We start from the raw sequence: 16206 nt of genomic DNA, 5'->3' as shown, positions 1-16206 counted from the left end.
TGGGTTGTGCCATACACAGCGTACAACCATTCTGGAGGACAGTCATAGGCAGAACTGTGCTTTGCCAACTACGTGGTTTTTTAAATGACATAATTTAAAATACTAATAATACTAATAATAACAATATTTGAATTAGCAATACAACAGAACAGGAGTAGCATCAAATATGTTGGCTAAGTTATAGCACCTGGCAGTTCCGGTCACATGTTCCTCCCCTGAAAGCGAATTGCTGAGCACTGAGCACCAGCTACACCGTCCCCGGGCTTCACCTGAAAGTCAGAGGAAGAGCTAAGATCTGCAGTCTCTGGGGTAGGAAAGAAGCTCTTAAGAGTTTCAAGAATTGAAGCCAATTGATTGGGAAATGTTGGCCTGAAACAATATAAATCTCTCAAATTGGTTTCAGAAACTTGATGAAAGTTACCAAAAGCATTCACTGAATTTCGGAAAGCACCATGTTGGGAGGCCTGCACCGAGAAAACCCATCGTACAAGTCATTCCCACGAAGAGGCAATTGTCGTGTCCACAAAATGATTTCCCTTTTTAGAAAAGTATTCACTAGTCTCTTTAAATATTTTCTCATGGTGCACTAAATTATGTTTCAATGTTCAAGAATTAAATTAACCCACAGCTTTTCAGAGAACAGTGAACTCTACCATGTGAAAGGCAATGTAAACCAAACCGGGTTTGAGAACCTTGCTGTATTTAAGCACCAGACCCTGTGGCGGCCTCTCTGGTTCATGGTAGATGGGTATCCAGTGTGTCTTGCTACACTTCTCACCTGCTTGTTCAAGGTGGGAAGGAAAGAGGACGTGCATTAACTAAACCAGTGATGCTGCTTCGTGTTGTCCCCTGTGAGCATCGAAGAAATGGTAACGACACCATCTAGGTTCTTGTCTTCAGAGTCTCCCCTCTCTGATCACAAGCACAGGGACCTGTCAAAACCCTAATGACCCAAGGCTAAGTGACTGTCAAGGTAACGACTGTGCCAGATGACTCTCACGGCAAGGGCTGTTTCTATCCTGGAGTCCAGAAGGACCGGTGCCACAACATCCCACAACACAGCCTCCACACAGGAAGGGAATGTGTGTAATGCATGATTAGGGGCTAATTTCCCATCTTTGAGAAATGGGGGAAAGTCCTAGAATGGAGTATCTGGGAGGACCCTCCCCACATGTCTATCATCTTCTCCACCACGTGGGTCAGAAATAACGTGGCCCATTTTGTGTATTGGGAAATCTGGCCTGGTTGAGTGTGCTGAGGGCAGCAGGCATCTGGGTTTGTTCCCGAGTTTTGAAAGACTGGTCATACTCAGGTCTCTGATGACATAGATAAGCCTCTGACCGCTAGTACGGCCACAGGTGAGGTAACTCAGCCCCGATGATGACATCCGGCCCCCGAAAGCCCACAGTCCACCTTGGGGACAGTGTCTGCGAACTACCTCATTAGAAAAAACCAGGTTCTCCTCCAGCACTCATGTCACTAACCATTTAAGCCTCTTCTAAAATTGTCATTTCACCAGAGATTGTCATCAGCCAGCAATGTTTGCCTTTAAAGACAGAGAATACAAGAACGTCATCATCGAGAAATAAACTCCCTGGCTTCAGGTAAATATGTCTATTTTTGTCCTATTTCTCCTTTTTCTTAAGTTCTATCCCAACCCCGGTGTTTTATTTTCCACAGGAGTTCATCAGAACAATACACATTGATGGCTTGGAGAAGAAAAAAAAAAAAAAAAGCACATCATATAACAATGTTAAGCTTCTAGTGTCCAAGCAATAGAACTGGCGTTGGCCAGCAACACCATTATACATGTAACAGATGCAGACGGACTTGCCCACTTGTACGTCTGTCTGTGTGTTTCTATTAGTTCTGCCACCTTCGAGATATTAGCACCGGTTTTCAATAGCACCATTCTGCTGAACGGATAGGTAACTCAAGGCAGCTAGGGGGCGCTGTGCTTGGTGACTCGTTTAACTGCACTCTGCCTGTGCCTGGGTCTGGACTACGCTGCTCATGAAGTGAAGGCCCATCCCTGCCTCCCCCTCCGTCAAGAGGCCCACCCACCCACCCATCCTCGCTGTCTGGGTTCAGTTCACGTAAATGCCTCCCCTTCCAAACTAGGAAAGGTGCCTTGTATTTGAGACCAGAGCCTCGTGATGGGTGGTGAGAACACCCAGAATAAGCATTTTCACGTTCATGTCACTATTTTGGCCTCTCCTGACTTGCCTGCTCCCCCTAAGGAACAGACCTTCAAAAGTAACTATTGGGTGTACTGGGGTCAGGTTGAATCTCACTTTGAGTTGTGGGGTTTTTTCCTCAAGACTAGACATTTGTATCAAGTTCTTGTACTTAATACGGTTTACCTGGTTCTCAGAGGTATTTTAATCTTGAGCTCCATTTTCCGTCCTTGGGGCGTGTGGGGTGTGCTGCAGTCACGCACCTGGCTTTAACAGCTGTTGTACGCCAACCCCCAGCACTGGAAAGACGGTTGGCCCTCTGAGTTGAGGACTCAGGCAGGGAACATGCTGGAGGAGAAAAGTCAGATGGGAGACTCATCTGCTCTTCTCCAAAGGAAAGGTATTTGCCAGGAAAGTGGAAAAAATAAAGGTCCATGTTTCTTTTCTTACACTGGCAAGAAATTGATTTCTGTTCATCTCCTTTTCAAGAGTTTTCATAGAAATTACCCTTGAGTCAGAAATGTCTTCCATATAATTAAGCTAAATCCCTTACCTTTACTAAATCCTACTGTTTCTGACCATTTCCTCTTATTCTCGTGTCTCCAGGCAGGCACAGGAATAAGCCCAGATACCTAGTCTATGGAGACTGAGGGATATAGCCAGCACTTTCTCTCCCTGCCCCAGCTGAATAATGACTGAAGAAAGTGGCCCTTTGCCTGGGTGATTAAAGGAATGCTCCTGAACGCTCCCCCATGACATAGTAAACAGCAGCTTCCCCACGTAGGGAGGAAAAAAAGGATGATCTCCCCAAGGTAAATTAATAGGACTGTTCCCTGGATGCATGTGGTTCTATTTCCTGATACTCCTGAGGTAGTCTGGGAAAAATCTGGGGTCTTTGTTTTTACTTTTAAGGGGGCGGAAGATATCATGTCACTGACTTACCTAATTTGGCACCTTTCCCAGGAGCCCACCCCGGGAGATGCCTGAATTTCCGGGCTATGTCACCTGCCTATCGGGGAGCAGCAAGCGTCGCAGGCCCATGCCTTTTGCAAGGGCATTTTGTGGCTAATACAACACAGTAGATTTTGTTTGAGCCAAAGCTGGACCTGAAAAACCTCAGTGAAGTGGTTCCTGGGGCTAGAAGGCGGGAGAGTCAGTCGGCGGGCTGCCGCAGTCTGCGGTGGGGCCGGCTCCTGTCTACACTTAGAATGCTTTGGGGTTTTTGAGCAACTGTGGCTTTCTTGGCCTTCGGGTGTGGACGATGTGTGTCTGGGAACAGGAGAGGCAGCACTGGGCCCTCACAGTGGGCACAGAACATTTCTTCATGGTTTTTAGTGTTTGGCAGAAACTGGCTGATAAGTTGTCCTTGGTGCAAAGTACATCTGTGGAAGGAGAGAAGCATAAGAAAAACAAGACAAAAAACAAAGATTATCCTTTGTAAGTGAATGAGCACGACTTCTATTAATGGAAGATGTTACGTGTCTACCCAGAAAGGCTTCGTAATAATTCATGGTAGTTGACATCCACTGAGCACTGATTATGTGACACTGTGCAAAGTGTCTGTGTTAAACTGAATTATCGGTCACAGTTCTTCACTCCCGTGTAACAGCGTTAGAGACATTCCCACCCTTGCCATGGCTGCCTGGTGGGTGGTGAATACTTCTCCACTGCTTGACTTTGGCTTCAGCCCATTACTTGCTTTGGACAATGTGATGTCAGTAGAGACGATCCCTGTGGGGCCGTGGGAGGTGCAGGACGATGAGCCCGCCCTGATGAGCTTCTCCCGTCCCCGTGAGAAGGACATGGTTCTCGAAGCTAGTGGACCACGGAGGATGGGAGACACAGGACTGAACCTACAGCTTGCAGTCAAGGTCAACCAAGGCCAAGCTAGCTTAGCTGAACCGTAGCTGAGCTGCAGGCACTGAGCAAACTATACACACGGCTGCAGTTGAAGGCCCTGGCGTGAAGGCGTTGGGCTCTGCCGTATTGTCTGTCATGCGATAGTTGAACGCAAGGTTTCACGTGCATTGTTTCACTTAATCTCCCCAGGGGTGCTACCGGGCAAACAGGAGTATTTCCATTGTATAGATGAGGACTGTAAAGCCTACAGAAGTTAGAAACCTGCACGATGTTACCCAGCTGATAAGTGGCATAGCCAGAGCTAAACGGAGACAGTTTTGACTCTAGAGCTTACGCTTTTATCGATCCTATCATTCAAAGCACCAAACAATAACCCAGCTAGCCGACTAACCAACACATGCTGAGCAGAGCTCAGCAGAGCAGAAGATACAGCTATAGAAAATGTGGTCGCTGCCCTCCAGAAGTGTACCACGTGGATGAAAGCCTGAGACATACACAGATAATTCCCACAGGAAGAATCCGTGAGTTACCTGGATTCTAATCCTTGTTCTACTCGGACAGCTCTAGGCAAGTAAGTCCCTCATTTTTTTTTCCCCTTTGGCCCTGATTTCCTCATCCAGGATGCAGGGACTTTCTCGGGTGCCACCAGCACACACATGCTGGGAGTGGTGCTCAGACTGGACTGGGCCACGTACTCTTGGGCTGGAAGAAATTCAATAAGGCCCCAAAGAGCAGATTTTTCTTCTATACAGTGAAATTGTTTCAAACTTTGCCTGAGTGCCCCTCCAAGCTCTGGTTGCCTTGCTTTCTTTTTTATAGAAGAGATTCGAATAGTTTTGAAGAGAAACGTTTTTCACAAACAGGCTGCTGTCCTTTGTCAATAGGACTGTCAGTAAAAGCAGAAATTGAGGTAATATCCTTTTTACCCAAAAACTGTGAGAGTATTTTTTTCTCTTTATGCTTTTTTTCACCTTCAGGTCATGAAGGCAAAAAAATGCTTTTAATCTCCTCATAGCTCCTCATTCCCTTGATGGCACCTTGTTTTTCTGTGAAGAAATGAATGTCTTCTGTTAGCTGTCAGAATCCTATTTTGTTTGCAGGTTCGAACGGCACTTGGGAATCGGTAACATGCAATGTTCCTAGGACCCAAAAAATCTTCACTGCTGATTCTTTTCTTCTTCAGGCTTCTTCTTTAAGCCTATCATAAAATCCAACCTCCCCTAAAGTCCCACAGGAAAGTTTCTTAGGTGCTCTGTTTCAGAAGGAGTACACGTTTCAGCCAAGGACTCCCAACTGTGGGAGAGGAATTTGGGCTCTTCCTCTCCCATAGCTCCGTGAGGGCGGCCGGTATTCTCCATGGGGTCTGGGCCAGGCATCATGTGGGCTGCTGTTCAGAACGAGGCAAAGATTCCTTTCTAGGCTGCTGGCTTTGGAACAGGACCAGCATGGACGCCTGGGTATCACGGGCCTGCTCCAATTTCTTAGCCAGCATCACCCGAAGCCTTCATGGATGGTGACTGGAAGAGGGGCATGTGGCGTAGCTCTCTGCCCCACGTCTTCCCTGACATGAGTATGGGAGCACTCTGGGGCTACTTCGGGAAAGGAAGAAGGAAGAAGACAGAGGAGGTGTGAAAGCTCAGCTTGCACCCCATCCCTTCACGAAGCGTCTCTGGCCATCCTGGCCCACACGGATCCCCTCGGTCTCAGTCCCCACACTTGCATTACCATTGTAATATCTGCCCAAACATCATACTACATGCTATCTTGAACTGTTCTGTAAATGGTGGTAGGAGGCTTTTCTGCTAAGGCTCTAGCGTGATCTCTCAAGGCTGTCTACCATTCTGAAAAGGGCTTCCTAGAAACTCCCAAAGTCCTAACCTGTTGTGGGCTGAACTGCATCTCTAAAGTTTAAGTGTCCCCCAAAGTGGGAGTGATACATGTGAATGTGACCTTATGTGGAAATATTTCCTTGAAGGTGTACTAATGATCTAAATTAAGATGAGGTCATACCAGAATAGGGTGGCCCTTAATCCAACATGACTCGTGTCCTTATAAGAAGAGGAGGAGAGACAGGTACACACAGTGAAGAGAAAGCCACGGGAAGACACTGACGTCACAGGGAAGCTGGCCGTGTGAGGACAGAGACAGAGATTGAAGTGACCCAGCTACACGCCAAAGAAAGGCAGGGATTGTTAACAAGCACGAGGAGCTAAGACGGAGAGCATGGCCGTCCTGAGACTGATTTTAAACGTCTGGCCTCCAGAACTGTGAGAATACACTTCTGTTGCTTTACGCTATTTAGCTCCCGGTAGTCGGTTACGGTAGCCCTGGGACAGTCGTGCCCCTCTTCGCTCTGACAAGAACAGCAGAAATACCGCGTATGGAGCACTTACCCCATACCAGGCAATGTACTTCACATGTGCTCTCTCACTGGATCCACGGAGAAATGTACTTGTAGGTGTAGCAATTCTTTCAAAAACTGAGGGTTCCAGACAGGCTGAGTAACTGGGCCAATATCGCAGAGCTGGTATGTAGCTGGTGGCTGGGATTTGAACGTTGCTTCAGGGCCCCTAAAACTCTGCCACCAGGGGAATGAAGCTCTTGCACTGGCGATGGGGGAGGAGGGGGTCACGGACAGATCTTGCCTGAACACAGCATCTTCACTTGCTCAGCACAGGGTCCCCAACTGTCAGGTTAGGTGACACCTACGGGACCAACAGATGCTCAGCCACACCTGGTGTTCTTGCCTGATCTGGGGAACCATGAGATTGTGACCCTGCTTTTCAGTGGTCCTCAGAGCCCTGGGAGCATGCTGGGTCCTGCGGTCCTCCTGTTCGCGAGTGGGAGACTTGAAGGGAGAGTGGAGGATAGTGGTGGCCTAAATTGGGAGCCCGTGTTCCAGGCCCGTGTTTGGCAGCTCATTTAGACCATGACCATGACCATGAGCCCAACGTCATGGCGTGGCGGCACTGCACTGTTCTCTTTATTATTATAAAACAATGAAGGCTTGTTGTGCTCATCAGCGAACTGGATCCCAGCCGAAGCACACACAATGCTTATAATTAGGGGCAACTTGGAGAAGAGATCCCAATTTGCCTCTGCCAGTTCAACAGAAACCAAGCTCGGAAATTTAAAGGGACAGTTGGAAGCTTGTTTCTTTGTTGTCAGCTGTGTCTAGGCTGAAAGGATAATATTTTGCCCACAAAAGAAAGTTGCAAAACAATTTCAATATTGTTGACAAATACAGTTTCTGTAAGAGTTTGGGTTCCCTGGGGCCAGGGGCTGTATTATACTCATTTCTGCATCCTCGGTTTTTAGCACTTGTCTGAGAAGTATCTTGTGATCCCTTGTATTTGCCGAATAAATGAAAACACGAAATCCTATTCTTCTGGAAGTATATTCCAGTAGAAAGTTTGCTGACTCAAATGTTCATTTGTACCAACTCGGTGTCTAGGTACTGTCTTTATTACTTTCCTTATTCTTTTTCTTGACTTCTCTACACCCTCATTCTTTAAATTAAAACAAAAACAAAAACAAAAAACCAACCCAGGAATGGGGTGCCTAGGAGTTTTGCTTTTGTTTTTAAATCATTATGGTGAATGTAATGACTAGAATATACTCAATAATCAGTAAATATTTCTGGATAAATTAAAAAAAAATTTTTTTTTACCTACTTAGGGTTTTACAGTCTTTACTGTGGAAATGGTAGTTCTGATTTAGAATTTAAATCATTAACAATTTAGATGGAATCTAAAGGAAGTAAAATGGCCTGGAGGAAAGCAAACCTGATGAGGAATTCATATCTGATCTTATAACATGGACATAGGGCATATGTTTTTTGTGATGGCTGGCTGACAAGATTCCAGGCACTGAGTGATTTATTTTCAAAGCATTTTAGAGGGCACAGGGGTAAGGGTGGGTGGTGGGTTTTTAAAATCAAGGAATTTCTTGAAGCTGCTCTTCACGTTGTTTCTATATGAGTAAGCATGGCTCTGCCTTCAAGAGAAGCTAGTAATTAACTTCTGCTGCCCTGATAATTGTTGATGAGTGGAATTCATTGCTATTTACAGCCATTGCCAGCCAGCTGTTACTCATCAACTTCTCAATGTGAGATTTCAAGAGAAAAAAATACCAAGTATGCATTTAACCTGGTTTTGATTATTGAAGATTGCACTGTCCGGCGATAAAACAGTTAAAGACCATGTATATAGAATTTAAAAATAACAGCTCATAACACTGGGCATGGTCAACCAGGACGATATTGCTGCTTCAATTATGTAAAAATCAACACAACACAGATGGATTCTATAGCCTTAACATTTTAAAAACATGGTACGATAGAAGGTCATGAGATGACATGAAGGGAAGAGGGTCTCAAATTGGCCCTTTGATCTAGAACAGGGGGCTTCTCAAGCTTTCATGTACACACATATCACCTGGAGGTCTTGTTTAAATGCAGATTCTGATTCAGTAGGTCTGGGGTGAGGCCTGAGATCCTGCCTTTCTAACAAGCTCCCAGGTGAGGCCAAGGCAGCCAGTCCACAGACCACACTCTGAGTAGCAAGAGTCTGGAAAACTAAAAATTAGTAACGTCTCCGCAAATGAGCCCTAGGTAGTTTTTGGAGTTTCAAGTAAGGTCAATAATGGCCGCCCTTAAATGTAATTTGGTCAGAAAGAAGATGCACGTGACAGTCACTTCTAAAGCACTTTCTCCCTCAGTGTATTTCAGAATTTCCAGCTCAAATCTCCCTCCTGGCCTTCCCATATGTGTTGAAACCTATGATTATAGGTGTGATTCATGGACCCTAAATGATTCATGGGCCCATCAATAAACACATCCCAAACAGAACTCATTTCCTTTCTTCATTCCCAAACCCACTGCTGGGCGTAGGACGTCCAGTGAATGGTAGCCTCCTCTAATCAGCTGCCCATGTTGGAAATCTGGGCTTATTCTCCTTCTTCTTCCTCCAGGAATAGTCCTCCCAAGTCTCCCTGTCCAGTAGCTCTTGAATCCACTTCCTTCTCCCTACTGCCCGTCTACCACCTTAGCTTACATCACACCCATCTCTGGCTTGGGGGACAGCTGTAGTCTCCAGAGTGGTCTTCCTTGGCTATCTTCGACATGGCAGCCAGCATGACTTTCTCATCGCCACACCCCTGTCTGGGATACTCCAATGCTCCTTCTGCCCTGGGGATAAAGTCCAAACTCATCCACATGCTTCCCAAGCTCCAGCTTTCCCCTCCAGCCCTACCATTCCTAACTTCCCGTGACCTTCATACTTGAGTTAGACTCCTGTGCCATGACCGCAGAAACTGAAAGCCTCTCTGGGAACCTCCCGCCAGCCCTGTCTACTCATCTTCACTTCCTCTGCAGGCCTTCCCTGCTCTCCCCAGTTTACGGTCAGTGCCCTTTCCAAGAACTCTTACAACATCCTTACCTCCCTTATCAGTGTCCCTGGGTTGCAGCTTTGTTTCTTGCTTGACATTATGTTTACATGTAGTCAGTCAGGGCCCAGCAAGTATCTGCTGAATAAGTACATGATTTGTCCACAAGCAAGCTCTAGGGAAAATCTTCTCAGGGCGTGAACTCTAACGACAGTCTCTGCTGAATGCCAGTCCCCTCAGTCCTTGGAAGGAGGCGAGGAACAGATTAACAGACCACAGCCTTCACTACCTCTTATCTTGAAGAATCTTCAGAAAAAGACTACCACTGTGTACCACCAACATGCTGGCTTTCAAGAGTTTTTCACTTAGGTGATGATGTCTAACAGTCAGTTCTTTAGTTAGGGGCACAGTAAATTCAGCCTGACCCTCTAAATTCCAATCCTGGGACTACATCTATAAGAGGCATTCTCTACTTTGTAATGGATGTAACTATCAAAAAGTCCTCTCTCCCTGCCTGAAAACCTTCTCTCTAGGCTTTTAATTTAATTTAGAAAACTCACATATCAATGAAGCCCCAAATACCAATGGAATGGATATTAGAATTAATGCTTGAACCCATTCATAAATGGATAAGAAAACCGTAGTCTATTGAAATGAATTAAATTGCCCAAGGGAGGTAACTGAACTGGTTTGTTGATGAATCTTTTTTTTTTTTTTTCTTTTCAAAAGCACTTAATACCTGCTGTTTAAAATCTATCACAATACCTTTGGAAGGCTTGTGTTATTATTCTCCTTACATCCAAAAGGAAACAGGCTCAGAGCATTAAATAACCTGCCAAGGTCACATAGATAGAAGCTGCCATGGGAGACACACTCACTGCTGTCTGAGCCCAATGCTGGCTTCCTTCCACCCCCGAGGAAGTGAGGCATCTGAGGAGAAGGAGACCTGGCCTGGCACCCTGGCTCTGCAATCAGCCCACCGTGTATTCACGAACAGGCCACTTAACCTTTCCAGGCTGTAGTTCAACACACTTAAAATGGTGAAGGTGACCATAGGCTATTCGACCTTGGGATGCTTTCTGAAAGTGGAGGCTGAATGTAGCAGGCATCACTGATGCTCCCCTGCTCGGGTCTCCCTCCTTGGATTTGTTGGTCTGTCTTCATGTGTCACCCCCCCCCCCCCGGTCCCCGCTTCCCTGTTCTATAGCCTCTAATACCCAGAGACCCTGGCTTTGGAGGATCGCCCCAGAGCTTACTGGAGCTCATTTGTCTCTCCATGTAGAGAGCTTTTAACACCTGAGAATTCCCTTCCCCCTGGGTAGCCCTTGGCCAACGGCTGAAAAGTGTAGGAGTATGAAAGTCCAGCTCCCGGGAAAAGTCCAGCAGACAGCTCTGACCCGTGACTTGCACCCCAGAGCTCCCCTATAGGACCAGGCTGAAGCGGCAGCCTGGCTGCGCTTTCTCCCTCTTCTGTCTGGCTTCCCCTGCTTCCTTCACAGTTTTCCTTGGGAGCACTCCCAAAATGAATCCCTTGCACACAGATCTGCCCCTCAGAGCTGTTTCTGTGGAACCTGACCGAAGCCAGTGGTGCTGCATTGATAGAGAAGGCCGTTCAGCACCTGACTGGTTTCCTGAGGAAGGCTGGCGCATCTCTCAGAAAGCTTTGAAAAAGCAGAAGTGACTCTCATTTGTGCAGGATGACATCAGTGTGAATGTGCTCCGAGATAGGAAAATGCACGAGATAATCCCTCAAGGAATTAGAGTCAAACCTCCCCGAATTGACAGCTTGCTTGAGTGCAGCTGGCTGGCCTCTTCAGCATGAAGATTCCTGGCACCAAAAAGGGGGCTAAAACTATCCACAATCGATTCACACAGGACACCTTATTTATGAAAGCTCTCTCCCCACCCGGCAAGGTCATTCACCCACCATCACTCTTCTTGCAGGCCTGCTGGCTGCATTTTCGGAATTCTGGAGGTCTGGGTTCATGATCACACAGGCATCGGTCTTCAGTTGTATTGTCCTCTGAGGAGACACAATGGACGGTCCTCTTCTGAAAGCCACCCCCACAGGAAGCGGTGCACTGAAAGAGAGGGGTACACGGAGAGTCACAAGTCTTCCCCAGCGGCAGCACGGGAGCTCTAGCAAACACCTCTACCACCACTGTGCTCAGGTAGGGGAAAGTCTCCATTACCTGAAATCATCTTGAAGGCATCAGAGAATAAAGCACTGGTCATGTGGAGATGTGAATTTAGGAAGAGTTTATATTACTGACTGTGGACCGAATTTGGCTTAATTTACTATTGGTTCTCTGAAGAATGTGGACAGAGGTTGAACAGCAAGAAAAATAGAATAAAATTTTGTACCTAGCTCCTGGTGCCTCAGAAATCCCTTACTCTGAACTCATGTTGATTTGGGGCTGGGAATCAGACGTGAGGAAAGGGAAATGGGAGAGGAAAACCATGGAGGAATGGAGAGAGAATGTGGAATGGGCCCGGCTGGCCCATGTGTGGCCTCAAGCCACACAGGCAAGATGGCACCACAATGTCATGAAATGGCTGCCTAGAAGCAGAAGGGAAGTTCTCTGACCTGCGAAAGCAGCTTATGATTCCTGGGGATATGAGAACATGTGTCTGAATTTACCACATATACCTTGAAAAAAAAGTCTTGTTATTGTATATATCTATAAAACATAAAATCCACTATTTTAACCCTTTTTAAGTATACTGTCCAGTACCTTAAGTGCATTCTCAATTTGGTGCAGTCATCACCTCTAACCATCTCTAGAACTTTCTTATATTTCCAAATTGAAACACTGTTTCCGTTAAGTAAGAGCTCCCCAATCTCCGACTCCCAGCCCTAGCCCCTGGCAACCACCATTCTATTTTTTGACTCTATGAATTTGACTATTGTAGATAACTCATATAAGTGGGATCATACAATATTTGTCCTTTGGCCCTTGCTGATTTCGATTAGCACGATGTCTCCAAGTTTTCTCTGTACTGTAGCACACGCCAGCATTTCTTTTACGCTGGAATAATATCCATTGTATGTTTATACCACACTTTGTGTATCCATTCATCTGTCGATGCATGCTTGGGTTGCTTCCACATTTTAGTTATTGTGGACCCCAGATACTCTAATGATTAACATCTATTTCATGCTTTATTACTTTTAGCCTTATCTTTCTTATATAATCAAAGCCTCCCAGAGAGCAGAAACCAGAAAGAAATAACTACTGAGCTGATCCTGAGTAAATAAAAGTGTGCACCAGAGGACAGTGGGAAGAGCAAGGGGGGTTAATCAAGCCAGAATCTGATACAGAGTCCTGGACCCGACCTCCAGAGATGGGCTTTTCCACTCACTTCATATTGTCCTGGATCATTCGCTCAACCTCTCTCTTTCTTTGAAAATAAGGTTGTTAGATAAAGAACACATGACTTCCTTTCCTGCTTTCTGCTCCTAAGGGTCTGATGGAGCCAGGCTGGGCCGGTCCTGGGTGCTGAAAGTCCTCCTGGCCCCCTTGGGGAAGGGAGATTAAGGTGAAAGAACTAATTCCAAGTCAAGCCCAAAAATAAGCCAGAGAGGTCACTGTCCATGCATTTATTCGTAAATGAAAATGACTCGTGATAAAGAAGGTGCGTGAATTTGTGTGGTACTTAACTGGAGGATTAAGCAGGAAGCATGGCTACTGATTTGGGTTTTGTTAACAGCAGACTGTGAGTCTGGGGTTTTAGAGAGAAGGCACATCTCTCTTAATGCTCAGTTCCACTTCTTTGGAAACAGCTACGATAAGGAATCTTTGCGCAGAACTGAGCATCCCAAAATAGGGGTGGGGCTAAGGCTGATTAGCTGAACCCCACACTAGTCTCACCCAGTCCTGGATGCCCTGTCCAAGCGGAGCCCAAGGGTTCTCTTCAGCTTAAACTGGCCTGTTTGGAAATGTTGATTCGCAGGGTTCAGCAGATGGTCGGCAAAGATTCAGCCTGCGGGCAGCTATAAAACTCTGGTGTTGCTACCACTCAACCAGTGTGGGTGGAACGGAGAAATATGAAGAGGAGGAACCATTGGATGTTTCGGAACTAATGCAGCATCTTCACTGAATAATTTTCTTGCACTTACTACCAATACACGGCAGACACAGTTCTAAGTGCTCAGGAGATACCCTCGAGTTCAGTCCTGGTAACAACCATGTAAATCAGATTTGTTTTCTGCTTTTGCTGGTGTAGAAACAGGTCCTCCTGTCTCCCGACTTCCCTTTTCCTTATAGCATTGAGTGGGCATGGAGCTTCATGTCCTCCAAATCTGGAAATTTTCTTCTGTTAATACTTGGATCGCCTCATTTCTATCCCATCTCCATTCTCCCTTTTTGGAATCTTATTTCGATGTTTTATCTCCTGGTGTGACCCTCTACTTTTCTTATCTTTTATCATATTTTCTTTTTGTCTTTGTTCTCCTTTTCTTGAGAGATTTCTCCACATTATTTCCCAATCCTTCTACTTATTGTTTTACTTTTGCTACTATAAAAATTCTTAAGTTTTTCTCATATTCTCTGAATATTCTTTTTATATAGCTGTGCTAGGAAGCTCTGTCATGGATGTAGTCTCTTGTTTCTCTGAAGAGATTACTTACAGTTTTTTTGGGGGGGGGTTCAATGTTTCTTTCAAGGTCTCTATTCCTTGGAGTTTCTTTTGTTCTGTTTGTTATTTTGTCCTTGGTGTGACAGATTTTTTCCAAACGTCCAGTAATCCCAGGCTACTGACTTTCGATGAGGTACCATTGAGTTGACTGATTTCGTGGGTGGCAGTTACTGAAAGGTGGCTTTTTATAAGGGATCAGGAAGAGATCTATTATGTGAGGTTTTTTTTCTCTTGAGGCTAACCCAGTCCCCTGCCTTTGTGGGGCTCTGTTGGGGAAACGAGGGCACTATTTACTGCATGTTTTTTCACTTAATCATTGGTGAGAAAAGCTCTTCTGTCCCCACCGACCGACTGTGACAGATTCCAAGGTCTCTTTTGGTTTACTTCTCCAGCGAGAAGACCTCCAGGCTACAGTCAGGATGAAGGAAAGATCTAAAGGTCCAACTAACTGCCTCTCTTTACAAACTTTCAACCAACTCCCCCCCCCCCCCCGCCCCACTGCTGCCTCAGAGGAAATCTCTGCTATGAACAGTTGTCAGCTTTCTCTGGCATGCTAAGTCAACTATAAGTCTGGCTATCTACTTCCAGCTCCCAAAATTTTATTGACTCCTTCTCCGATATCGTTTCCTGTCCTCTCATCTTTGTGGATTTGCGGCATTTTTACTTTTTTATCTCTTCTATTTAATGCAGTTTGGGGAACAGAGGCAAATGTATATGTTCAACCCATCTGCACGTGGTACTTGGGCTCCAGGATTTGCCCTTTTCACTTACTGATAGGCGTTAGAGGTCAAAAGCAATTCTAAAGGCTGACTTGGTAGGTGCTAGCCACCCTTCGTGCCCCCTATTCTTTGATTTGCACAATTGATGAATTTTTCACACATGGCTCTTCCAGGGAAACTTTAACTCATGTCCACCCCTAAGAGGCAGTTACCTCTAATTCTCTAAACAAATGTTGAACTTCTGTTGTTAGAAATTTTTACAACTCAGAAATATAGGTCTACCTCATTCTTAAAAGGGCTGTACTATAACAAAGTAATAGATTGACCAGTTCTATCAGAGGATATGAGATTATTTTTAGGAATTGCTATGACAAACAACATGGCATTGAACATCTTTATCATCATCTAGGATTATGTTTGATGAACATAACATAATAAAAAATTTAAAAAAAACATAACATAGGGGCGCCTGGGTGGCTCAGTCGTTAAGCATCTGCCTTCGGCTCAGGGTGTGATCCCAGGATCCTGGGATCGAGCCCCGCATGGGGCTCCCTGCTCCACTGGGAGCCTGCTTCTCCCTCTCCCACTCCCCCTGCTTGTGTTCCCTCTCTCACTGGCTGTCTCTCTGTCAAATGGATAAATAAAATCTTAAAAAAAAAAAAAATGAAAAAAAAAAAACAAAAAACCCCATAACATAATTAAAAATTTTAAAAAAGGATTATGTTTGATAGTATATTTGCGGGCTAAATTATTGCAAGTTGAACTGCTAGGTCAGTCTATGTACTTTAAGTTTTTCCCTGATTTTAATGCTTTCTGTTCTAACTTGAAACAGATGATTGTAACTGAAAAAATGTGTCGGAAATTGAAGAGCAACAACCACACAAAACCTCATTTTACAACCTGAATGCTACCTAAGTGCCAAAATGAGAAGCAGACTGCATTCTTACAGGCAAAGGGGGGTGTTTTTGGTCATTTCCTCTTCTCAGTGAGTTCCCTAAGAGCAGGATATGCTTCACACATCATTACTGTAGTATTTGCTGGGCTATCATTATCTTTCTTGCCAGAAAGAATATTGTTGAGCTTTCCTTTATAATGAAAAATAAGGTACTAGAGCCTCAGGGAATCGACAGACTTAAAAACATCCATCTGTAGTTGTTAATCTTCTGTGGGATTTTGTGTTCCCGAATGGGGCCCAAATTTGTGACATTTTCGGGATAGTTCATGTTATATCAATTATTTTCTTCTAATGGTCACATGTGATGTGGTTATGATGCTTATATTGTTATCCAGGTTCCAGGATATTTTTTAAAAAGATTTTATTTATTTATTTGTCAGAGAGAGAGAGAGAGAGAGAGTATACTCGGGGAGCAGCAGGCAGAGGGAGAAGCAGACTCCCCGCTGAGCAGGGAGCCGATGTGGGGCTCGCT

The 16206-nt window shown here is 45.2% G+C and overlaps 1 protein-coding gene across 1 annotated transcript in view; it reads right to left on the bottom strand.

Moving 5' to 3' along the window:
- Positions 1-1716: 1716 nt before the first annotated feature.
- Positions 1717-16206, bottom strand: part of ADAMTS12 (ADAM metallopeptidase with thrombospondin type 1 motif 12) — a 288146-nt gene continuing 273656 nt past the window's right edge. The window contains exons 23-24 of the mRNA XM_045787203.2: positions 11350-11503; positions 1717-3559 (exon numbers count right to left, since the gene is read on the bottom strand). Of these exons, the coding sequence (XP_045643159.2) occupies positions 3381-3559; positions 11350-11503 (333 nt within the window). The 3' untranslated portion in view covers positions 1717-3380. The remainder of the gene's footprint in view (positions 3560-11349; positions 11504-16206) is intronic.

Source organism: Ursus americanus, chromosome 15 (genome assembly GCF_024610735.1).
Source record: "Ursus americanus isolate L20-20 chromosome 15, mUrsAme1.1.p, whole genome shotgun sequence".
Lineage (NCBI taxonomy): Eukaryota > Metazoa > Chordata > Mammalia > Carnivora > Ursidae > Ursus > Ursus americanus.
Note: the sequence above shows the minus strand (reverse complement) of the source record. Positions and strands in the feature narration are given on the sequence as shown.